Raw genomic sequence first — 25,448 nt, forward strand, 5'->3', positions numbered from 1 at the left:
ACTATATCTAGCAAATAGTTCCAATCTCCTTATCAAAAATCAGAACAGTGAGTATTCTTTTTTCCTGATCTGGCCAGTATCTTTTTTTTTCTTATCAATTCAGCTCTTTTAGAGATCAGGCCTGGTAACAACATACTGGCGATTCCTTGTTTTCTGATACCTAAATGCAATAAACCTCCTCAAATAAGTAGCATTAATTTGGCTCTCACATAAGAACCTCCCCCCCCCCCATAAAAAAAAAAAACCACACAGACCACAGTTAACCGGTTTCACGTTTATTAGTAACAATTAAAAAAATCTTTTAAAGACTATCTTTTTGTTTTATTACTATTACCAGAGTGAGGTAATGTTTATAAAACATTTACAGAATTCCATATGCAACCAATGAATAGTGGAAAAAGTGGGAAAATAAAATTGGACTGGTTAAGATAAAGAAATCAAGACGTAAACAGTGCTGTCAGAGATAGGGATGCAACAAAAAGATCAATAGTAGTGCACTGGAAGCAAAAACAAGATAAGAATGCCAATAGTTAGTTATGCAGTGACATATTTACTAGATTAAGGGCCATATGGACTACGCATTTGTTCCCAGAGACACGAATGGGAGAAATCCCTACACGTATCCAACCTTAAATCAGTGTTTCCCAACCCTCTCCTGGAGGCACACCTAGCAGGTCAGGTTTTCAGGATTGCCGCAATAAATATGCATGAGATTGATTTGCATACCCTGGGTCTCCAATGTATGCAAATCTCTCTCATGCATATTCATTATGGATATTCTGAAAACCTGACTGGTTAGGTGTGCCTCCAGGAGAGGGTTGGGAAACACTGCCTTAAATTATATTACTTTCTCAAAGTCAAAATGGCATTTCCTCAAGTCAAAGTTCATGTACAGTTTACAAGTAGTCAACTAGGAATACCCTTTTCCTTATTTCCTTAATTTTGTATTTTAATATCCACTCTGACAAAGTGATCATAAATAGCATCCATTAAATCTAACTAGTAAAAGCCATAGATGTAACCCAACATTTCTTTCTTGTCCATGTCTTGATTACTTAGCCTGACTTTGGCAGATCCATTTATTAAGAAATAAGGAGTAAAAAGCAATAATGTTACCAAATCACCCTCATACAAAAAGTAAACTCTGTAGATGCAATCTGTGACACTTCTGTTCAACCCAATGCTCCTTTTCATGTGAGCTACATTGGATAATGGTAAATTTTACTGTTATACTACCACCAATGCCTTACATTTCACAGGCAATAGGATGAACAGTTATTTATGGGAGGATTGAATTCTGAATGATTTCACTCAAATATCTCTTGCTATGTGTGTCACAATGTGCTTTAAAAACTAATCTGTATATTTTTTGCAAAGGAACAGATTAATGTACTTGCACATCACATGCCCTTTTCAAGCAAACTGCCACATCTATATATATTTTTTTTTTTAGTTTCCCTGAACACTTCTGTACAGATACAGCTGCTAGTTAACACCTGCATGAGTTGGCACCAGTGGTTGAGAGTTTATCCCAATGGTATTACCTGGATGCGTCAAGAGAAAAATACAAAAATGTATTCCTAGCAAAAAAAAAAACAACAAAACAAAACACGATAGATTTGTCCATGTTCAATAAAGACTACCCTATTACAAAAAAAAAAAAGCCCTTAGACCCAGAACATGGCAAATATTTATTTTTGGTGGAAGAAGCACAAATTCAGTCAATTTAGCAGTGTTGATTATGATCTGGTACTTAGAAAATGGAGTTTGACTACTGTAAGGATAGCCTCTGTGAGCAGGGACCTGGCTAAGTAAGAGTCTTAGCAGTCACATGCTTATAAGATGATTCCCAATTTTGAAACATCTGTATAATGTACTTTGTACAGACATATATATATATAAAAAAGTCTTTGCAGCACTCCCCCATTCAACTGCAATCCCTTACATAAGGGTCAGACTTACAACAGAACATTTAAGTTGATATCCTCTACTTTCTTTTGCCATTATAACTTCCCAGTTGCTTTAAGGGCCTCTGTGAAGAAAGCATGCAGGTGCATAATGGCAGTAGCATGCTAGTCTCCAGTCCAAGGACAAAAAGCATTCTGCCCAAGGCAGAAAATTAATACAAGGATCAGGCTACTATGATTCTTTTACCAACCCCATTATTCCATGCTTAAATATTTTGAGTATGTGCATACCAGCAATATTGCATGTGTGAACATTACTATCTTTAGATAACTGACATCTAAAGGTTAAAGTGCTGGCATTGACGTCAAATAAGTTGTACTCTGTGTTTTGGGGGTAAAATCCATCATCACACCAACAGTGGTGCATGCTTCAGTGTTTATTCAAGTCTGGGCCTGCTGTGTGAAATAGCAAGATCAAACCTGGGAGGAAACAGGATGTGCAGGTGAAGCTAACCAAAGAGGTTACATTAATAGCAGCTTTACATCTTAGATTTAGGAGTCAAGATTTCAATCAGGAATTAGAAGAGTTGCCATTTTATAGCCATTTTTCTTCTTGTATCCCCTTTTCCCCTCATTGTGTGTGTATAATCTGCCACCCCCAACAATGGTAGATCAGAAATCCTTGCCAGCCCAAATGTAGGGAATTCTCCACAGATTCACTCTGGGGTCAGGGGTCATCACTGTCCATTTCTCTCTTTCTGGGCCTAGCGCACACCCATACCTCCACAGCGTTCCAAGGCCTTGCCTAACTCGAAAGACAATGGACCAACATTAATCTGGTGTGGGATGGTCAGAGCCAAGAGAGCTAGCCATACTGGCCATAATTTTATTCCAAAAATTAATGTATATTTTAAAAGACTAAAAGATGGATTGAAATGAGTGCATTTATCAAAAGTGACACATCTAGTTTATACCGTCTAGCAATGGAACAAGCCTCTTACTTGTATCAGGGGTGGCCAACTCTGGTCCTCGAGAGCCATAAACAGGCCAGGTTTTCAGGATATCCACAATGAATATGCATAAGATAGATTTGCATACAATGGAGGTAGTGCATGCAAATCTCACATGCATATTTATTGCGGATATCCTGAAAACTAGACCTGTTTGTGGCTCTCGAGGACTGAAGTTGGCCACCCCTGACTTAAATGATCTGGATTTGTGCTTTTGCCATATTTCTTAGCTAAGCCCTCATGCTGGTGGTTTTTAATTCAAGGCTGCAGTGTCAAGTTTTGTGCTTCAAGAACAAAAATAGTTACACAGTGATCTCCTAAAAGAGGCTGTTTCCAGAACAGACTTTTTGTTAATACAGTGCAAGAAACATTTACATTGTGTCCTTTTCAAAAGTTCAATCTGATTTCAAACTGAGCCTATCACCTTAGAAAAACAAGTCGTCTCGGACAAGATAGTTTAGCAAGTTTGCTAGAATCTCGGTACAGGGTTATGCATTGCTGAATGCCAAAAAAATAAATAAATAGAATTGTTAAAGAATACCAGAGCAATGCTTTTCAGACTCTCTCTCTATACTGCCCGTTATCAGCAAAATCTAACAGCAGAGTCTAATTTCTTCAATGGGAAGCTTCTGCAACTAGATCTCATCACTGCTTACAGACCCAGCTCCGAAAGCAGCCACAGGATTTTACAGCAAGTTTTCTTTCACATGTACTTTTTTTTTTTAATGCATTAAGTGCACAGCCCTACAAACGAGATGTTTAAAAAGAAGCAACTTCCTATTTTTATCTTTAAACCAAAATTCATTTACCTTCCACACACTTTCCATCACTTGTGTCCACAAATGATCAAAAATACTTTAGTACATAAACGAGCACTTTATCCTTGAGCCTGCAGCAAAAGTTAAAATCTTGAGTGTATGGCTTCCATAGCAACAGATGGTGGATGTGTACTGTCTGTTTACACCATCACTGCAGCATCCAGTGAGAAGAGAGGCTGAATTCTGAGATTGAGTGCTTTTATACACAAGTATCTTCAACGTTGCAGCCATAATTGCAAACAAAACTCATAAAATTCTAACTGAGGAAAATCTGTTTAAAATGTTTTTCAGTGAATATTTGCTCCAGCGCAAAAGCCCTTTTTTTTCTGATACCATTAGAATACATTATACCAGTTAAGTCTCACAAGCACATTTATTGCAGTCCTTGAAAAAGCCTACAAAAGCCTTCAAGTTAGTGTTTTTGTTTTTGGAGAGGGATGAGGGAGCAGCATTTTTCCTTCCAATTGGTAAAGTAGTTTAGCAATGCTCCCCTGTTGGGACTTCTGGCCACTGATAAAAGAAATTGACCGTTGTGCTCAGGTTTCAAGCTTCAGTCTCTTGTAGCTCGCTGCTGGTTGGTTATAAACAGTAATGTTCCTGAATGTGTACTTCAGCACAGCGTCATTGAGTATACTATGCCTTTTCTCCCCTAAGAGCAATCCGGTCCAGCCTGGTTGTGTGGAGGTAGCCAGCATACTGTCACTCAAAAGTTTTTCATCAGTGACCTTGAGAGTCCTGCTCCCCAGGGGTCACTGGAATTCGGGCACCGTTGCAGAGATGTGGTACACGCGGGCATTCCAAAGGGAGACAACAGAGTCATGGTGTGGCAGAAGCATCATTCTCAGATGACAGTACTCCCCCGCCCTCCCGGACAGAAGAGAGGCGCCAAGATGGTGGCCATTTAAGGAAGGGAAGAGGGCGTAAGGTGTACAGAGTGGAAAAATGATGACCCCAGAAGGAAGGGGCTTGGGAGAACCTGAGGACCCCGTCTGGACCAGCCTTCGAGTCAGGGCTAGGTGTGGCAAGGGCGAGCCCATGCTCGGCTAGTTGTAAGGGCTCACTGTAAAAACAAAACAAAAAAAAACAAAACACACAACAAAAAGTGTTTATATATTCGTCATGGCTCAAGGGCTAAAAATGTTTTTAACCCCCTTCATGCCAAAAATCATTGTTTTATCATTTTGCTGGCAAAGGTAAAGGTCCTGATCACTGGGTAGCAGAATGTTTGCAAAGTGCTACTGTTTTCGAAAAGACTTACTGGAAAGCTACAGGCAGTAAAAATTATATATACTCTTCATAAAGTTTCACTAGAACAGGGAAAACCCTTACTCATGCCAGGGACAGAGAGATGCCAGCTTGTGGTGACATTCGGTCACCCATTTCCACTCTTCTTTGTTTAGACTTGCTAGTGGTTAAGTGTGGGGAAGCCAAAATTGGTAATTTTGTTGTACATAAAAAGAGTCAGCACAAAAAAAAACCAGGAACCTTTTCATGCAAGTTATAAAGCAATGGCATAAAAAAATACCACAAACACTTAGTAACACACGTGGGGTTATTTGGGGTCATACATGCTTAGCTTTTTATCTCTGATACATCTTTTTTCCTTTAATTTTGTAGATGGCATATTTAGAAAAAGAAAGTAAATAGCCCTTTTTATATGGCACTTAAGTTGTACACAAGCATGCTTTATAGAAATCTCTGGCTAGTGAGTTAAGGAACTGGCGGTTAGACTAAAGTTTAAAAACCCTATATACAATGTCAAGAGCATCAAAAGCTACAGTTCTGACTGAAGCAGCCTTGTTGGCGCCTTGCTTTGTGGCTGTTGGTGCTGCAATGGATTCAGCCAACACTAAGAGATCCTGTTATCTCATCCACTGCTTTTCTGAATCTGGTTATTTATGCTGCTCTTTCACTACCTGGAGACCATGGAGCTGGAATGCGATTGGCCTGAAGAGGTGGTGGCAGCGCTGAGCTGAGAGAATCCACTGTGGCTTGATTCCAAGCTGGACATGGATCCCCTGTGATAGGAGGGAGAGAAAGGAGGTTAAAGTGAAACTAGTTTGCTTTCCTAATCCATTACTTTTACATTGAATGAGTTTCCTGGAGGGGGCTGTCCACCAGGTATTGTTACTATTGGAGAGCTATTGATCCAAATAAAGTGAGATTCTACAATATTTTTTTTAAACATGAAAAGCCTACTGAATTGTAACCCCTTTACAAATACCATGTTTACTTAGACATATTATGCTGAATATTAATACATAAATAAGACCAACAAACAAGGTGCAGGATATACCATTTTACTGAACTATAAAATATAGAGCTAGGCCAAAAAGGTTAAACAAGATGCAGGGTAAATATATTTTTCCCAATTAACTAAATTATTTTAGACTAATTTAAATATTTCTACCCTATTTTATAATCAAAAAGCCTGCTCCTAAATTACTTCTGCTGTTAGATGCCAACATCTACTGTGTTGGCCAAAGAAATTCTAATGAGCAATACTGCCTTAGTGGCCAGTGTTCCAACCCATCTGATTGCATGAAATTAAAGTAAAGGTTATAATGTGCTTATAATTTATTTTCTTCCATTCAAACAAAATAAGAGATCATGAATGACAGCAAACAAAGGCATATAAGGAGAAATTAATTCTTTTCCTTGAGTCGAGCCAAACCAGTACATACACATGGGTTTGCGCCTCCCAACCAGAAGATGGAAACAAAAAGTAACAGGCTTGCTGATGTCACCCTAACTGTATTTATATATGCCTCCATATTCTCTCTCCTGCAGTGTCAGAACAGGGAAGGTTTGGATATTGAAGTTGCTTTGACATTCATTCTACTGACAGCCATGCAGAGGTAGTTTAATCCTTTTAATGATTGACATTCGTTGCTGTTCAATCTTTTGAATATTGTGATGTCCATTGTCATTCTCTCAATGAGGAAGCCATTTACCGGCGATACATCAAGGCATTTTTGTTGTGGATAGAAGAAATGGTTCATGTTAAATACAGCTATTTGTTCACATCTGCTGTGTCCTGTGCACAGATTCAACACAACTGATTATTGTGGATAGAAGAAATGGTGCTATACGCATGCATCTGCTGTACTCTGCATGGATTCAACATAATTCATTATAACTTGTCTGAAAGTGGACTGTGGCATTACATCATAGATCAGGAAAAAAGATTGTTAATTTTGTGACTGTTATATTTGACTATTTTTAAAAAATGATTTGTTATATTATTTTTTGTAATAAAACATTAGTAAAGTTGATTACATTATATTGTTCCTTCATTTTTTTGTACTTTTTCATATATGTATAATATTTAACAGGCTAAGAAACTTAATACATTAAACCTTTTCTTCATCCCCTATGCAAAAACCAGAGGGCTTCCAAGGGAGAAAGAGAAAACAAGAAACAGAACAGATATAGCTTACATTTCTTGATAAGGTTTATTACCTCAATATTCATTGTGTAACTAGCACACACAAGAAGTTATTCTGAAAATGATTCAGGGGACTAATACACTTGGCAGAACAGCAAGGGTCCTGAACTGGTCTGGCTGGACTCAAAGAGAGGAAGTGATCAGGTAAGAATTAATTTCTCCTTCCACTTCCTCTTCATCCAGACCAGTCCAGATGCATAGGATGTAACCAAGCTTATACCTGCACTGGGTGGGATGGCTGCCAAATCTGCTCTCAAGACTTTCAACAAAAAGTGATCCTCTTCCCTGATCAAAGGCTGAGATGATAATGCTTCAAAGAAATATGCAAGGAAGACCAAGCTGATGTTCTGCAAATCTCCAAAGGTGACACCAGGCTAAGTTCTGCCCATGAAGCTGCCTGCAGCCTTGGTAGCGTACACCCTCAATTTCCTGGGAAGAAGCAATCTCTTGGATATAGTATGTAAGCCTCCCCTCCACTTCCTCAATCCAATGAGCTATCTAAGCCTTCAAGTTGCTCCACTCTTTCTAGGACTACTAAACGGAACAAAGTGATGGTCCATGGTTCAGAAACTATTAGTGACATTTAAATACTGCAGAAGAACTCGTAACATCCAAATAAAGTTGCACATATTCTTCTCCACTCAAGTCCCTTTAAAAGGAAGGTAGATATACAATCCAGTTAAGATGAAAAGGGTGAAATCAAATTAGGAAGGAATGAAGGAACCATGCGAATCTTCACCACCTCATTTGAAACACAAGAAAGAGTTCCCTACACCAGAGCCTGCAGCTCTCAAATTCATCTGGCAGAACAGACTGCTACCAAAAAACATCTTATGAGTAAGCAGCTTAAGTGGCATCTTTCTCGGCAGCTCAAATGGATGACCAACAAGGCATGTCCATGCCAAATTCATAATCCAGGCACTAGTGACTCAGAGACTAAATATGCTTTACTACCTGAAGAAAACAGGACAATTGGATGAAATAAGGATCTATCCATCAACTGGTCTTTGTAACAGCCAAAAGCCACAACATGCACCTATAGGAAATTAGGGTCCAACCCTTATCCAATCCTCCTACAGGAATTCTAAAATAGTCAGCACCAAAGCTCCTCTCACCAAGATCTTCCTAACCGAGCACCAACCCTCAAACAATTTCCAGACTCTCACATATGCCAAGGATGTGGAAATTTTGTTCCACAAGAGGATATTTACAATCTTTGGAGAATATCCCTTCTCTAACAGATCAGTCCTCTAAGGGCCACGCTGAAAGACAAAACCAGAGACAGATCCTAATGAACCACCAGCCCCAGAACAATATGTCCCTATCTGAGTCAGCATCAATAGCTGATCCAGAACACGTTTGCCAATCAGAAGCTACTAATAATACTAGCCTCTGATGCCTGGGAATCTTCCTCAAGACTGCATACCAAAGATCACAGAGGGAACACTTAACACTGGACCAGCCAGTCTTGAATCAGGTTATTCAAACTGGATAATCCTCTTACCTTTCTTTGGCTGAAAAATCTTTGCACCTATTTGTGGCTGCTGACTGCCATCAAGTCCATCACTGATTTTCCCCATTTGAACATAACCTGGGAGAACGCCTCCTGAGACAGACTATTCTCTGGGGGTCTAGCCTGTTGCAACTATGGAAGTCCGCTTGTACATTCTCTACTTACTATATGAGTGGTGGAGAGCCCTTTTATGTGCTTCTCCACCCAGTCTAACAGCAGTTCTACCTCGTCCACCACATGCTGACACCTGGTTCCCCCTTGGGAAAAACACAGGCCACTGCAGTAGCATTGGCCAACAAAATCCTGACTGTCTGACCCTGAAGAATGGGAGCAAACTGAAGGTGTGTCTTCCTTAACATTCTGGTTTCCAACCAATTGATGAACCACTTAGTTTGTTTTGGATTCCAAGTGCCTTGAGCCACTAGGTCTTAATAGTGAATGCCCTAAACCCAGAAACTAGCATCCAAAGTCACCTTTATGCAAAATGGGAGACTTGAGATTTAAGATCCACTCCCACTTCCAGGTTCTTGTATACCAGCTATCAAAGCAAAAAACCCTCTCTGACTTATATTGTCATAGGAACCTCTTGAAATACTCCTGACACCACTTTGTGACTAAAACTCTACAAAGATTTCATGTGCACCCTTGCCCAAGGAACTAAAACCATGGTAGCTGCCTTGGAACCCAATACTTGAAGATAAATCGACACCGTAGATCTCTGAATCTTCCATAAATCCATGTACCTGGTTCTGCAACTTCTAGATCCTTAAGTCTGTCAACCAGATCCGGCCTTTCCCGGTGTCTAACCAAACCCCTACATATTCCAAGGATAGAGAGGATAGTAAGCTGCTCTTGTCGAAATTGAAAATCCAGCCCACATGATGCAGTAACTGCATCACTCTGGCTATTACTGAATCGCTTTCCTGGACTGACTTCGCTCAGATCAACCAATCATCCAGGCACAAATGCATCAAAATACCTTCTCTACACCACAACCATCACACTGGAAAAAGATCTTGAAGCCATGACCAACCCAAAAGGGAGAGTGATACTGAAAGTGCCTCCTGCCCCTGCAATCTCAGCAAAGCAAAGATTATTCTGAAGCCCTTCTTTTATTGGGAAATGTCAAGATATACCTCTGTCACATCTGACAGCATTAAAGATTCTCCTCATCGCACTGCTACTATAACAGACTTCAGAGTCTCCATCCAGAAGTGGAACACCTTCAGACCCTTGCTGACCATAGTCAGGTCCAGAATAGGGTGAAAGGTATCCTGAAGTAAACTGAGTATTGGCCCCGATTCCCTTGAGAACCACGGCCCCTCTATGCAGCAATCACAAAAGCGTTGTCTGTTCAAGAAAAGGATGCAATACCTTTGGTTAAAAAAAACAAAACAAAAACCACCATATAAAAAGACCCAAAAAGGATCTCTCCACAATGTCTGCAACTGAAAAATATGACTTGATGAACAGATAGCCTCAAAAACAGCTTTTAGAATAAGATCCTTCAGATGTCACCTTCAAAGGCTCAAAGGAAGGTCTGAATAAGGCTTTCAAATTGAGATTCAATGGTGAAACCAAACACTGACGTGGAGGATGCAAACACTATACCACTCTTAAAAACTGGATCCCAACCAGATGCGAGGTTTTAGAGGACCTATGTACCTTCCCCACAAAGCAAGACAATTCCACCACTTGTACCTTAAAGTTCAAACTAAGTCCTGCAAAAAGGCAAAAATCGTAGGAAAGAAATTGTGAAATGGGGAGAACAACTGTGGACTCCAGGACTCTAATATCTTCCAGACTCATACATAAGCCAAAGTCGTCACCGTCTTCCTGGCTTGTAACAATGTGAACATGATTAATTAATATTTGTTTTTGATTTATATTCTGCTTTTCAAGTACATCAAGTACCCCTTTAACTCTCAGCCATCTTTTCAAGAATTGAGCAGCAAGACAAAGGCAGTTTGCCTGATCCACACAAACTGGATGTTATAGTTAGTGAGGTTTGGGTGGACCCTTGGACACTGTGGCAGCTGACCACGCCCATGGGGGGAAGTCCCGTGAGGGGCCACAGGTCAGGCTCAGCTCTGGACGCACAAACACAGATAGTTCTTTATTTAGACAGTTTGAGAAGCCACCAGAGGTGGCAGTAGTGAGTAGAAGATGTAGCCCAGATGGGCTAGTATTCCCCAGGGCACTGGAAGTGGTTCCTCCGGTAGCAGTGCTGTAGTGGAGAGAACTGAGAAAGTGAGTACAATAGAACATTCACAGAGTCCCAAATATGGAGAAGCCCCGAGATGGGGAGAGCTGGCCCTCGAGGAGCGAGTATCAGATTCCTGGAGGTAAAGAGACTTGTTGGCAAAGTACTCACACAGCGGTTCCACGTAAGAGATGGCACTGGCGCTGGAACGGAGGCAGGCCCTCGAGGAGCAAGTACCTGGTTCCAGAGAGACAGCTCTGAGGAGTGGATGACAGTAGTACTCACTGATGATGTCTGTAGTGAATTCTTCCAAGTAGAAGAGGAGATAGATGCAGGCAACGGGTCAGGGAACATGGGCTCTCGAGGAGCGAGTACCGGTTACCTGATAGTGACCTGAAAGAAGCAGAGGCCCCAGAGGAGCGGGTACCCCGTTAGCAGAAAGAGTCCAATGGAAGTTGGAAGGCAGAGTAGCTGGGAACGGAGAGCGAATCCCATCCGTAAGAACACCCTTGCGAACTCAATGGCTAGCAATAAACAATAGGTTTAAATATCCGGTCAGCGTGACGTCATCACAGGGGGGACGCCCCTGAGGAACGCGCCAATGAGGAAATAAGAATGAGGTGCGCATGCCCTAAGGTACCTGAAGAACATGGCGGGAGGCAGCGCCCAAGCCGGTCTGGGGACGCCAGAGAGGACGGCAGGTGGACACTGCGGCAGCCAGGCGTCCATGAGGAGCAGGAGTCGCCGCCAAAAAGGAAAGGTAGGCGGAGTGAAGCCGTCAGGAAGTGACGGTCGCAACACTGGATCCTGCCTCAGAAGACCAGGAACATGAATGAGCTGCAAGGAACCCTCTACCTTGAGAATTACTATAACCACAAACAAAGACACCTGGGCCACCCTGGAGTCTCACTACCCACTCACTCACTACCCACTCACTCACCTCACTACCCTGCCTATCAGAGGAAAAAGGGGGAAAAACACAGAGTTCTCAAGTCCAAGGTTGAGACTGGGTGTTCAGGCCTTCCAAGCCCAACTCATCTGACTGAAAAATCTTGGTGCCTTGGCAATCAATCTCATCATCAAACCCAGAGGATTTCCCCATCTCGACCTGATAAGCAAGAATGTTTTTCTTGCCAGCTCTCATTCCACAGGATTCAGTCTGTGCCCACTCAAAAAAACCCAGTTGCACTCTCTACCCCAGCAACATGAGATGCTGACAGACCCCTCAAATGCCGCTCCACCCACTGGATCAACATCCCCATCTCCAAGGAAACCGCTGGGCTCTTGGTTCCTCTCTTCCTGCTTATATATGCTACTGCCATTGAATTGTCCAACCACATTCTTAGTGCCTTATCATTGACCACAGGCTGGAACAAAAAAAAAGGCCTTCCTGATTGCCCTCATCTCCAACTTGATTCCTTGACATATGGCTTCCCATCCACTCAGACTAGCATCTGTGGTCACTGTCACCCAATCCGGGATTTCCAACTCTTTCCCTTGGACAAAATGTCCTAACAAGGCTCACTCTGGTTTCTTCCCAAAGGGAGTAACATATAGAAATTCTGTGACAAAGAATTCGAGCGTGCAAGAAGAACCCTCTGCAGTGGCCTCATATAAGTTGCCCACCAAGGGATTAAGTCCAATGTGGAAGCTATGGCCCCTTGCACCTGAACTTAAATCTCATACCCCGGATGTCATTTATTTATTTAAAATGTTTTATATACCGCAGTCTACAAGGAGACTTGATCAAGGTGGTTACATGCATAAAACAGACAACATGAAGCATCGAACAAAAAAAAATTAAGTTCATAAGACAAAATCATTACATCATCAAAAAGTAAAAACAATTACATCATACATCACATATACGTAGCAGATGACCATAAACCAAATACTATACTATACTGTCAAAAGCTACATCCTCAACAAGTAAGGAACTAAAGCCTCAAACATTTTATTGCTGTAAGAAAACCTTGCCTATCTGTGTTTCAAATCAAGCACCAAGGCATTCCAGTTTCTGGAAAGGAACCTGCTTGCTCTTGGCAAAATTGGCCACCCAGCTGTTCTTCTGCAACAAGAGCATTAGCTGCTGAACAAAGACAACAAACTTCTTCCAATTTTGCCCAAATTAGCTAACTGTCCAGGTATGGATGAACCATGAATCCTTCCCGGTAAAGAGATGCCGCCACCATCACCATTACCTTGGAAAATGTGTGAGGAGTGTCACCAAGCAGTACCTAAAACTGAAAATGCCCCCACCCCTCCACAGCAAACCTGAGAAACTTGATAGTCTCTCTTTATGGAAATATGCAGATAAACTCCAAAGACACCAGGAATTCCCCCTTCCTGACTGCAGTAATTACTGACCAGAGTCTCTAAAACTCCCTTGATCAAGTCTCCTTGCAGAATCCGGTATATAAAACCTTTTAAATAAATAGATAAATATATGAAAATGGAATACCCACAAGAATGTTTTCACTTTCTTCAGATCCAGAATGGACCAAAACATGCCCTCCCCCTTCTTTGGTACCACTAAATAAATGTGACAATGAACCAGACCTCTTTCCTCCTCCAGAGCTGGTACTACTGCAGGCAACAAAAGGAGGTAATTTAGCAAAGGCCATATGACTCCTTTTTAAGCAGGAAACACCAGGAGAAAGCTATGAAGGCCTCCTACCACTAAGCAAGCAAAATCTAAAGTGGAGCCATCTTTAAAGCTATGAAGGCCTCCTACCACTAAGCAAGCAAAATCTAAAGTGGAGCCATCTTTAACAATGGAAAGGACCCACTAGTTCGATGTTATCTTGATCCACTCATCGTAAAACTAGGACAACCGACCCCCTATATGTTGGTAACCAAATAGTGGACTGGACAATGATCCTCACTGGGAGCTTTTAAGCACCCCTGAGCTTAAATCTGCAATCTTCTGAGTGTCCTAACAGGCTCCCCAAAAGGACTGAGATTTTAGTGGATGCTGCAAAGAGGAACTCTTCCCTGAATCATAATAATGGCTGGCTTCCTGGAACTTCTGCCTGCTGGGGAAGTTGTTGCAGATGGACTTCCCTACCATCTGCTGGAGACAGCGTGTACTGAGGGACTGCAGGTGGCACACTAAGTACTAAGAGACCAGTTAAGCTTTTGCTCTGTCTCCATATTCTGGTAGGGGAGAAAACCATCTATCTGAATTGGTCTGGGGGAGATGATAAAGCCTTGTTTAGTTTAGATTTTTATTTTTTTTTTTGGAGGAAGAGGATATACTGTACCACGGAAGAGGAGAGAAAAAATGGGGGAGGGAGGGAAGAGGGATAATTTTAGCAACTGTAGCAGGAAAAAACCCTGTTTCAATAATTGGAAGTCTACTAGCTGTGCTCAACTGAGGGAGTACAAGACTCATCTTAAGAGAGGTGCATCTAAATTTCTATCTTCTTCACCCGGCCTAACCAGGCTTCAACTCACATTATGGAATGCTTACCTACCATCTGCTAGAGATAGAGAATACTTGCCTACCATCTGCTGGAAATAAAAGAATATTGTCATGGAAGCTTATAGAGGGTGACATCAGCAAGCCTGTTAGTGTGAATCCATCTGCTAAATGGGAAGCATAAACCCACGCACCTGGACTGTCTGTAGAGGAATGACTTTGCAATATATTAAATTCATAAAAGATGAAAAAAATTAATTTACACTTCCTATATTACATTGGTAACGTGAACAACTGCTACGAGTATACTTAGGGAGGGTAATTTTCTAAGACAGGAAAGCCTGCAGGAATTTTTTTACCAACAGGTTTCTGACAAATTTTGAAAATGAAAAGTACATGCATACTTTCATTTTGAAAATTCTCAGAAGGTACGCACATAAACTCTCCCACAAAGTTCCCAGCATGGCTTAAGTTGTGCATGTGGATTTACGCACACACTTTAAAATAAAGTGTGTACAAACTCCATTCATATTCCACCCCATACCATTTTGCTAAATGGAGTTATGTGCATGCAAAGACTAGCAAATTTTCTAACAAAATAACAAATAGTGACCTTATATTTATAGCATCCAAACAAATATTAAAAAGATTAAAGGGGACAAACTCTTATAAAGCCGTCTGTATCAAAAGTGATACCATCAACTTTATATGAGTGCCCCTTTCATTTTTTTTTTTTATATTCTTTGTTCGGATACTATAAACATAGGATCACTATTTAAGGGATTATTTTAATTACTGTCCTTCATTTAGTTAGGTGGTTTCTTCTTTTTTTTTTTTTTTAAACTTAGGTATAGATTTTTAATTTAAGAAAATAAAAATACTTTGTCAAGAAAATAGAGGACAAGAAACAAAACATACTATCCAATGCAATGATATTCATAAATGTCCTTACACTAAATAAAGAAACCAAAGAAAGAAAGGGAAAGAAAATATTAGGAGATTAGGAAAAATTGCTTAAAGAATCACATTAACAAGAAGCACTAACGAAGCCTTTACATTAGTATAAATCAGAAGGAGGAATAGCCTAGTGGTTAGAGCAGTGGACTATGAACCAGAAGACCAGGGTTTGAGTCCAGCTGTCACTCCTTGTGACCTTGGGCAAGTCACTTTACCTGAATGTAAACCAGTGTGATCTCTCAATTGAGATCGAATGTCGGTATATAATTAAAATATAATAAAATGTGAATAGGAGAAGATATTAACACTCTCATAGCGTTCAAAAAAGATGTAAGCTGCTCAAAGCATTTACATGGGTAGTGTGACCTAGGAGGTCCATCCGGGCACTCAGGTCACGGTGTGCGCTCATGCGCCTTCGCTGCTTGAGCGCCCAAATTGGACGTGCGTTCATGCACCTTCGCCGGCAATTGGGCGCTCAAGGGTCAGGGGTGACATCACAAGCTGCAAGATGGCGCTGGGGAGGCAGGCAAGCCGGAGCTGCCCCGCATGCAGGAAAGGTAGGGGAGCCGCCGCCCCGCTCCTTCCCGCGCACACCCCCCCCCCCCCCCCGGCTCCGCACCGCTTGTACATCCCATTTGGGCGCTCAAGCCAGCGAAGGTGCCTTGAGCGCCCAAATTGGAAGTACAAACGTGCGTTCATGCATCTTTGCCGGCGGGGGCTGCTGGAAGCCGCCTCGCGGAGAGCGCCTGATCCGCCCCGGGCTGCTGAAGCGGGAGAAGGAATGCTGAAAGAGAAAGTGAAGGGACATTTGTGAGTCATTGCCCCTGTCAGCGCGGGCCCGTACGGGAGACCGGCACCCATGGATGCGGCCAGGGCAGGTGAGCGGGGGCTGGGGGAAAGTTTGCCCGTGAAATTTCAGGGGCAAACTTTACCGCCTACCCTCTAACGCAGGGATAAGGGTAGGCAGTAATTTAGCAGGTTAAAGACGCGGCTAAACTGCAGGTTAAAAAGGCAATAGTTGGGGGCACATGTTACTGTATGGGAGGGAATAGCTAATCGGAGCGTTTACATATCATATACATGCCCCGGGCGGAAAGGGTTACCCGTTGATTTAAAGAAGCGGTAAGGATGGGTTAAAAGGGATAGTGAATCGCGGGTTGGACTTACGCAGCCAAATTGCGGGTACAAAGCGGGTTAGAAACGGGGTAATCGCGGCCGCGCTTTACTGTATCGGCCTGTAGGTAAGTGAGCAGGCTTTCCTTTTAGGACACATAACCAGGTAAAAAGTCTGAAGAAACAAGGTACAGGGACCCTGTCTTTTCATCTAACCTCTTGCAGCCATCTTGCTTCAATTGTTACATTTTTTAACAAGCCATTTATGAGCATAAAACTGTTTTATGCACGTAAACAACTTTTAAGAATTCAGCCCTAAATGGAACGCAGGCTAAAGTCACCTCAAAGAGAAATACCGAAAAAAATAAATAAATAAGGATTGCGATTGTGTTTTCTCAGTGCTATTATACAACAGGACCTTCAAGATGAATTCTGAAACCAGTTTTTACCAAAATTACTTTGCATTTTGGGAGAATTTTATCCTCTGAAAATACCAAACATAAAAGAAAAACATCTAGAAAATAATCCTTAGCAAACTGAGCTCTACCCAAGATCTTGACTGAGTTATCAGCAGATTACTGCGTACCTTTTGAAAATGCATTTGCATATATTTATAATATGCTCCCAAAACACTATATGGCCAAATTTATGCATGTTATACAAACTTACAGTTTTAGGACAGTTGAAAATACATTCAATCACAGCCAACCTACATGCATAATTCTTTATTTTATGCATAAAGGTCTCAGGCAAGCTTTTAAAACTTTACCCCAATACATAGATGATGGATCTGTGTTCCAGTACAGCAAACAATATGAATGCAAACTGCCTATGGCAGTGTTCCTTTTTTCTGATGTCCATAAAGTTGTGGGGGTTTTTTTTTGTTTTGTTTTTTTAGTAAGTAGATTAAAATCCAGGTTCCACAAAGCACACAACTCAAGGGTGGTTAGCCTTGAGAAACAATTGCATCCGTGTAGAGTTGATATTATAAAATATCTAATGGTGTCCATAACAAATTAAAAACAAACTTGACCTACTTAGAACATGTAGTTATGCCTCTTGCCACAAGAGGTCTACCTTTTCCACCAAAAAAAGGGGCGAGGTGGTGGCCAAGTTAATCCACAGATGCATTTATTTTTCTAGGCCCCAAAGAAGCGGGAGGGAGTGAACGGGACGGTATTATAGCTCTGCTGCTACAGCATAAAATGAGGATACCCAGCAGCAGCTGTAGCTTCTCTTCCCTGGAAGCCTAACTGCCATTTGGGTTTAAATCCTATGACTCAGCTAGGCAGGCATTTTCCTTGGGCTGGATAACTGTTTTTATCTTACAGTGAGAATTCTCTTTTAACTAAGGACCTTCGTTTTCAGTTATTTTATTTAGCTTGGGAACTTCAATATTAGAATAAAAAAGAAATCAGTGGAAAGATAACTTTTCCACTGATTTTGCTCCTGTGTTACATCAGTAATTTTCCATGGTCTTTTTTTGTTGTAACATTGAAAATCCCAGGCAAGATAAAATAAAAACTGAAAACAAAGGTCCCTATATATAAAACATAGAAAATATAAAACTCAAACCACTAGAAAGGAAAAAAATGGCAAGAACAGGAACCCCTTTCTTACCTGAAATCCTCAGACCCAATTACTTCTGTATAGTACATCACTTTGCACTTGTGAGAAGAAACTTGCAGAGATGCCAAGACATCGTCCACCCGAGGCAGGCTGGTAGTAGCGCAGGCAGGCATACTATGAAATTTCCACTGCAGGATATAAAACCCAGGCCATCGCGTGACATGCGATCCCTGCAAGCAGCAGAGGCAAATCAGTATCTCCAACATTCCCACAGAGTTCTGTGAAATTATCTTGCAAACTTGGCAACTGAGTACATGAACATATAAAAATGTCATGAAATGAAGCCACCATGCACAGCGAAGCACTCAGAAGACAATACTACTTTTCTTGATATGGCAGTAAAGATGTCAAGCAGGTAACACGCATCTAAGTGTCTTCAATTCACTCTTTTGCGGGGTAAGAGGCACATGCAGGCTAGCTGTACAGGTTTCATATATTTTTCCAAGTACAGCAGCGGTTGAAACATTGCTAAATAATTACTGTTCTCATCTAAGCTTATTGGTTTAGAGTTGAGTGAATTTAATCCAGCAGTGCTATTTATTTTATCCATATTTGATTACTTATGTCAAGAGTATCCATCATAATAAGATACATTAATAGAAATTAAAGTATACATGAAACATATTGAGACTATCACAACCTTTGCTTTGACAGTAAACAACTTTAAAATAAGCACTGATCATAGACAATTACTTGGTAAGTGTTCAAGATTTGTTTTGCCTTCATATATATCAGGATCCAAATGTGTGCGTCTTTAATAATGGGACCATGGCACTCATTTTAATGTTCATGTCTCTTGTTATTTATAATAGAAGCCGCACAATTCTTTCATAACATACATGGTTACAGTATGTTTATAAAATTTGCCACAATTGCAAGCTTGCTGGACCCCGGAAGATACTCCGAAACACTGCAGCATCAGGCGTTTTGACAGCGAGCGGTAAAGAATACCAGAAAGGAACCTAGTGACAGGACGTCCATTTAATAGCCCTATATGGGAGATACAAGAACTTACCTGAAAGGAACCCTCTCTCTCGGCTGCGGCATTCAGCGGCATTAAGTTAAGTACTTCACTAACTTATAAGCTAAGTAAGTTTCTAGCTTTATAAGAGACAATGAACTGCAAAGCAACCGATGATTAAGCTCTTTGCATGTAGAAGCATTTAAGCTCTCAAGGGTTACCTGGAACATATCCAGGAACCTCATGCAGTATGATGGTTGCTGGATTAATACAGTAAATTTGTTCCATAAGTCCATCATCCAGTGAGAAATAAGTATATATTTGTTTATAATTGTTTTTTCTCACACTAAGAGGTTTATTCAAATAACATATTGAGAGGTTGCAGATTAATTTACTTCTATATATAAAGTAACACTTTCAGAAAAGGGCAACATTTGCCAGACCTCAAAACACTTAACTAGGTCATCCATTTGGTAGGTGACTGCACAAGTGTTTGTGTATGTTTCCCAGCCTATTCAGTAAATCCCAGTGAATCCAATTTATGATCCATAAATAGCATGACAAATTATGGCAAATGAGTTAGGCATGGTGAACTTCAAGAGATGATGGAAAACCATGAGGAGACAAGCAGACTATTTGTGATGGGGATACTAATAGTAAGGTGGACACTTGTACACTGGGAGAGAGATGTAGGCCACAAATGCACTTCACATAGCCTATCAATCTGAGTCAGACCTGAACCAATGAACTATGTAAAAGGGTAGTTACCCTTGTGCCAAACTACCACGCCATCCAATTAGCTAAAATGTTCTGTATGAACTATTTACTATGACAAATTACAGTTCAATTAAGTATACTTTGCAAAGACACAATGCTTTGATCCCAGCAACATTACCTGTACGCTCTCTCCTTCTTTGCAGGTTAACGGTGACTCTACCCTGCTGTAGTCTCGCCCTAGCTGCCATGCTTTGTCTATGAGCTGCACATTATTCCCACCAAGAGATGTGATGCTGTGAGCAGCTAGGGTATCTTTCTTAGGAGCCTGCGGAGCTCGCTTGGAGTGATAAATGTTAAAAACAATGTCACCTTTGCACACATCAAAATCCCATGTGATTACAGAGGAAGCTTCCAAAATCTGGATCAAAATCTGCAGGAGTAAAAAAAAAAAAAAAAAAAAGTTTTAAATTTAAAAGAAAGCATTGCATTATGCACAATGTTGTTAAAATAGCACCAGAAATGAAGTACTGGCTTAAACCAGTGAACCTATACTCGATTTCTGATTAAATGTTTTTACTGTAAAACAAAACCTGATGTAGAAGTCATGAGCTTTCCCCCAAGACTCCAATATCAACAATTCCATAAGCATTACCAGTTTACAAACATGGAACACTAAGCAACTAACAAATATTCACAATAAGCTATGCTTAACAAAAACAAAACAAAAAAAAATCCTATTAATTTTATTTACAAGAATAGGAAAGAAAAGGCTTGTCTTCTATCTCTCATTCTTGCACTAAAATTCACTCATGAGAAGGCATCAGTAATCAAGTCCCTGGAAGTCTGTGTGAACAAAATACCTCTTCAGCCTTCCACACCCTTACTATTTCTACATGTACTTAGAAAGTACTATTACATTACATAACATAGAAATAAAACCAAACGAGGTACAGATGACGACATTTTACTGAACTTCACATCTATAAAATGTATTGCTAGGCCAATTAAAAAAAAAAAATAAGGTTCACAAACAAGGTGCAGGTGAACTTATTTCCAGTTAGGTAAGTGTGCCAACAAACAACCACATTGCTAAAATTGACTGCCTGCCTCCTTCTCTAAGCCAGAAATTAAATATAACCCAGAAAAGGAATGTGACGTTTCTTTGGTGCTTAGTGGCCATACAGCTATATAATCCAGGGTTTCCCAATCAGTGCCTTCAGGCCCGATACGGAGTGCCATGGAAAAATCACCACTACCTGGGCTCTGCTCTCAGCACCTCACAGCAACAAGACTCCAACAGTGACTGTCATCATTTCATTTGTGACATGCTTTTCCACAAAGAGAGTTCAAAGCAAGTTACAAGATACAATGGTTCAGTCACAGGGAGGGTATCAATACAGTTCAGTCAGTTCAAACAGAGTCAAGTCCATTTAGATCACATACTTCAGGTAGCAGTGAAGTTTATTCACATTTAAACACAAAGTTTAGGAGGTCCATAATGCTACAAATGACTAGGTGGCTGCGTATAGAGCTTAGAGGTTCCGGAGTTGGGCATGACCAAGAACTGCCTCCACCAATCAGATTTTTACCAATTTTCTGAAAGTCAGGAGGGTCCAGGGTAAGCCAGATGTGAGTGGGGAGGGCTGGGGCACAGCCTGCAAAAGTTCACTTTCTGGGGTTCATGAGGCAGACAGACAGTTGTTGGTGATGGGATCTTGAGGCGGGCCAGATACAGTAACCAGAGTCAGTGTGGAGGGAATTAGCAGGTGAGGAAACTGCTGAGGTAGGTTGGAGTTAGGTATATGAGAGATTTATAGATCAGTCAGGATCTTGAATTTACTGCGGAATAGTGTTGGTAGCCAATGCAGATTTTTTAACACTGGGGTTTTATCTGGTCAAACATGTTTTTCCTCATTATCATGCGAGCAGTGGCATTCTGTAGGAGTTGCAAGCAGCAATCTAGGGTATTGAGGATTCCTGCATAGCTGAGAAAGAAAAATGGCCCAAATAGCTGTAGTGAAAGCAGAGTCATCAAGCAGTGGGCGGAGGTGCCAGAGTTAGAAAAAAAAAAAAAAAGGACTATTTTGGCCATGGTATGGATTTAGGATTTGATGGTAAGCCGAGAGTGTAGCTCTCCCAAGGATCATTTTTGGAAGCGGACTGGTGGGACCTTTTTTTTCCAAGCTACATCATCTGTCTTTTGGGGATAGGGCTTAACTTCTTTTGGTGATGCTAGTTAGCAATTTTCTCTTAAAGATCTGGTGAGGTGAGACAGCTTGAGCCCAATTTGAGCTTGCAGGAACTTTTTCCTGAGAACATAAGGTCATACATGCCTCCTCTTCCTAGCTATTGCATGAGCTCTGGAGTGTGGTAGGTAATGGGTAGCAGACATTACATGGACAGCTTGGCTCTGCTTTGTGCAGTACACATTATGCACACAGCACCTTCTCATCTCGCCCCAAAACTCCAGGGAGGACGGCTCAGAACCAATGTTAGGAAATATTTCTTCATGGAGAGGGTGGGGGATGCCTGGAATGCCCTTCTGGAGGAGGTGGTGAAGACAAAAACGGTGAAAGATTTCAAAGGGGCATGGGATAAACAGTGGATCCCTAAAGGACAGAGGATTGAAATGAGGAAGAGAGCGCATGGGGATAAATTTGCTGGGGCGGAGGTTATTACCCTTAACCATCAAGCCTTCATACTGTTCATGCAACTCATTACTGTTCTCCGTTTTAATGGCAGGGGGAAAAGAGGAAAAGGGGAATTAGTTTTGGACAGCAACCAACAAGGACATGAATTTTACAGTCTGGGGAAACAAATAAGCATGGGGGTAACTTGCTGATGCTGCTGTTACTACCCTTAACCAATAAGCCTTTTACTTGTGATGCAACTCCAACATTGCTCTCTGCTTCAATGGCAAGAGATAACAGGGTATTGGACTCAGACTTCAACCAACAAGGGCCCTGACTTTAACGGTTTGTGAAACTAAGTAAAGGGGTAACTTGTACGGCACGGCAGTTGCCACCCACTGATGATACCATTATGACAGAGACCTGTATGGTGTGGGTGGTGCTACCATACGTTTGTGGGCAGAGTGGCTGAACCATTTGGTCCTTTTCTGCTGTCATTTCTATGTTGCTTTGAATCCTTCAGCCTGTCTCTTATCCCTTGGCTGAGTGAGACAGGGAAAGTGTATATTGAGCACTGAACGTGATTCACTCAGTGTTGGGAGCAGCAGGGTGAAGGAGCGCTAGCCACATGTGCCAACCACATATGTGGCTGGCACAGAGGGAGGTAAGCCCATCTCTTCTCACCCTTTAAGCTTTAGGAGAGAGCCCGGTAGGGCGTTTGGAGCTTCTAACTTCTTCTTTAGGCCATGAGTCCCTTCCATGTTTGAACTGCCTGCTCGGTAGAGTCTGGTATGCCATACATTTTTATTAATGTAGGAGTGTTTTGGGCGTGAAAAGGTTGGGAAACCCTGATATAATCAATGAAAAGTGGCAGCCAAAACACTTTATAATCCCTGTTAGCCATCTGAATACCGCCTTTCTGCTTCTATAAACCCAGATTATGCCCAAACAGCAGGATTACATTTAAAACAGTTCTCTTACTGTCAAGTGATGCCATGAAGACCACCAGTAGCAGATTCTTAAGTCTGACTATCACAAACTTCCAAGGATGGCATGAAGACAGTTTTCACAGTCCTCAAGGGAGGGGAGATCTAGCCACTGCTCAAGAATGGCACCTATCAGCTAACCTCCAACAAATCATCGGTCCACAACTCTATTCACAAGCGTGCTCTTTCAACAGCAGGTCCACTACATTGGAATTCACTTCCCCAAGACTTACGCCAAGAACAATGCCATTCAACATTCAGAAAGAAATTGAAAACCTGGCTGTTCGCAGAAGCCTACCGCTGAAGGATCTCCTCAACCATCACTGACTCTCATTCTCCCACCCCTACCCCCCCTCTTTTCCCTCTCCCCTTCCCCCCCACCCAACCTCACCCTTTCCTTCTCCCACTGGACATACCATGCTAATAACTGCCTAGGATAAATCTATGTTTATGTATCTTATAGTTTTTGTTGTTTATATATTTATCTCTCTCTCTAATTGTTTCTTAGTTTAAATTCTGTACTGTCTTCCATTGCCCAGGTTTTACACTCCCTGTTTAATGTAACTTTACTTTCTACCTTGATGTTAATTCTCAGTTACATTGTAAACCGGTACGATAAGACCTAGTCTTGAGCATCGGTATAGTAAAAGAAATTAAATAAAATAAATAAATAAAATAAATAAAATAACCTCTGGGTCCCTCTAGAATCAAGCCCTGAGGGGAGCCACAGTTTGTGGTCCCTAGCTGAGGATTATTGCTAAATTACCTGGGCTAATAAGAGGCAGGAATAAATCCACTCTCCCCAGGTAGATCAAATGAAGATTCACAGCACAAAAGAAGCTGGTTCCAATGGCACTAGAAGCCCAAAGAGCAAGGCAGGTGCCATAAAAAAACCCAAACAAACTGTGTTCTCAAAAAATGCTATCCTGGTATTCATGGCATGCATGAGGTGCATAGATGTTTTGATCCTGGTATTCATGGCATGCACTGCTAGTGTAGATTCTGACAGTAGGTTTAAACCAATGAATGTTATTTCTAAGCAGTGCTTGGCAAAAATAAATGTTGGCAACTTCTAAATTTCTCTTTTCAGAGGAAAGAATGTTCTTGAACAAGATGTTATGGTATGAGACTCCAGGGCTTAGACTCAGGAGCATCCAAAAAACATTTCTTCAGGGAAAAGGTGATGGATGGATGCATTGAATGGACTCCCGTAGGAGATGGAGACAAAAATATTAAAAAAAAAAAAAAAGCCTGGGATAAGCAGAGGATGGTAATGAAATACTGAGGTAACATAAGAACTTGCCATGCTAGGTCAGACCAAGGGTCCATCAAGCCCTGCATCCTGTTTCCAACAGAGGCCAAACCAGGCCACAAGAACCTGGCAAGTACCCAAACACTAAGAAGATCCCATGCTACTGATGCAATTAATAGCAGTGGCTATTCCCTAAGTAAACTTGATTAATAGCAGTTAATGGACTTCTCCTCCAAGAACTTATCCAAACCTTTTTTGAACCCAGCTACACTAACTGCACTAACCACATCCTCTGGCAACAAATTCCAGAGCTTTACTGTGCGTTGAGTGAAAAAGAACTGTCTCCGATTAATCTTAAATGTGCCAAGTAACTTCATGGAATGCCCCCTAGTCCTATTATTCGAAAGTTAAACAACTGATTCACATCTACTTGTTCGAGACCTCTCATGATCTTAAAGACCTCTATCATATCCCCCCTCAGCCGTCTCTTCTCCAAGCTGAACAGACCTAACACCTCTTCAGCCTTTCCTCACAGGGGAGCTGTTCCATCCCCTTTATCATTTTGGTCGCCCTTCTCTGTACCTTCTCCATCGCAATTATATCTTTTTGAGATGTGGTGACCAGAATTGTACACAATAATCCAGGTGCAGTCTCACCATGGAGCGATATAGAGGCATTATGACATTTTCTGTTTTATTAACCATTCCCTTCCTAATAATTCCTAACATTGTTTGCTTTTTTGACTGCTGCAGCACAATGAGCCAAAGATTTTAAAGTATTATCCACTATGACGCCCAGATCTTTTTCCTGGGTGGTAGCTCCTAATATGGAACCTAACATCGTGTAACTACAGCAATGGTTATTTTTCCCTATATGCAACACT

At 41.3% G+C, this 25,448-nt stretch overlaps 1 protein-coding gene across 2 annotated transcripts in view; it reads right to left on the reverse strand.

The window, feature by feature from the left end:
- Positions 1–254: 254 nt before the first annotated feature.
- The window catches only part of SEC14L1 (SEC14 like lipid binding 1), a 152,791-nt gene continuing 127,597 nt past the window's right edge, over positions 255–25,448 (reverse strand). Inside the window, exons 15-18 of one of the 2 annotated variants that reach the window (XM_029600393.1) lie at positions 19,876–20,127; positions 18,011–18,189; positions 5,652–5,753; positions 255–4,795 (exon numbers count right to left, since the gene is read on the reverse strand). In XM_029600393.1, coding sequence (XP_029456253.1) covers positions 4,552–4,795; positions 5,652–5,753; positions 18,011–18,189; positions 19,876–20,127 — 777 coding nt within the window. In that variant the 3' untranslated portion in view covers positions 255–4,551. The other variant, XM_029600394.1, reaches the window with a different exon arrangement.

Source organism: Rhinatrema bivittatum, chromosome 4 (genome assembly GCF_901001135.1).
Source record: "Rhinatrema bivittatum chromosome 4, aRhiBiv1.1, whole genome shotgun sequence".
NCBI classification, from domain to species: domain Eukaryota; kingdom Metazoa; phylum Chordata; class Amphibia; order Gymnophiona; family Rhinatrematidae; genus Rhinatrema; species Rhinatrema bivittatum.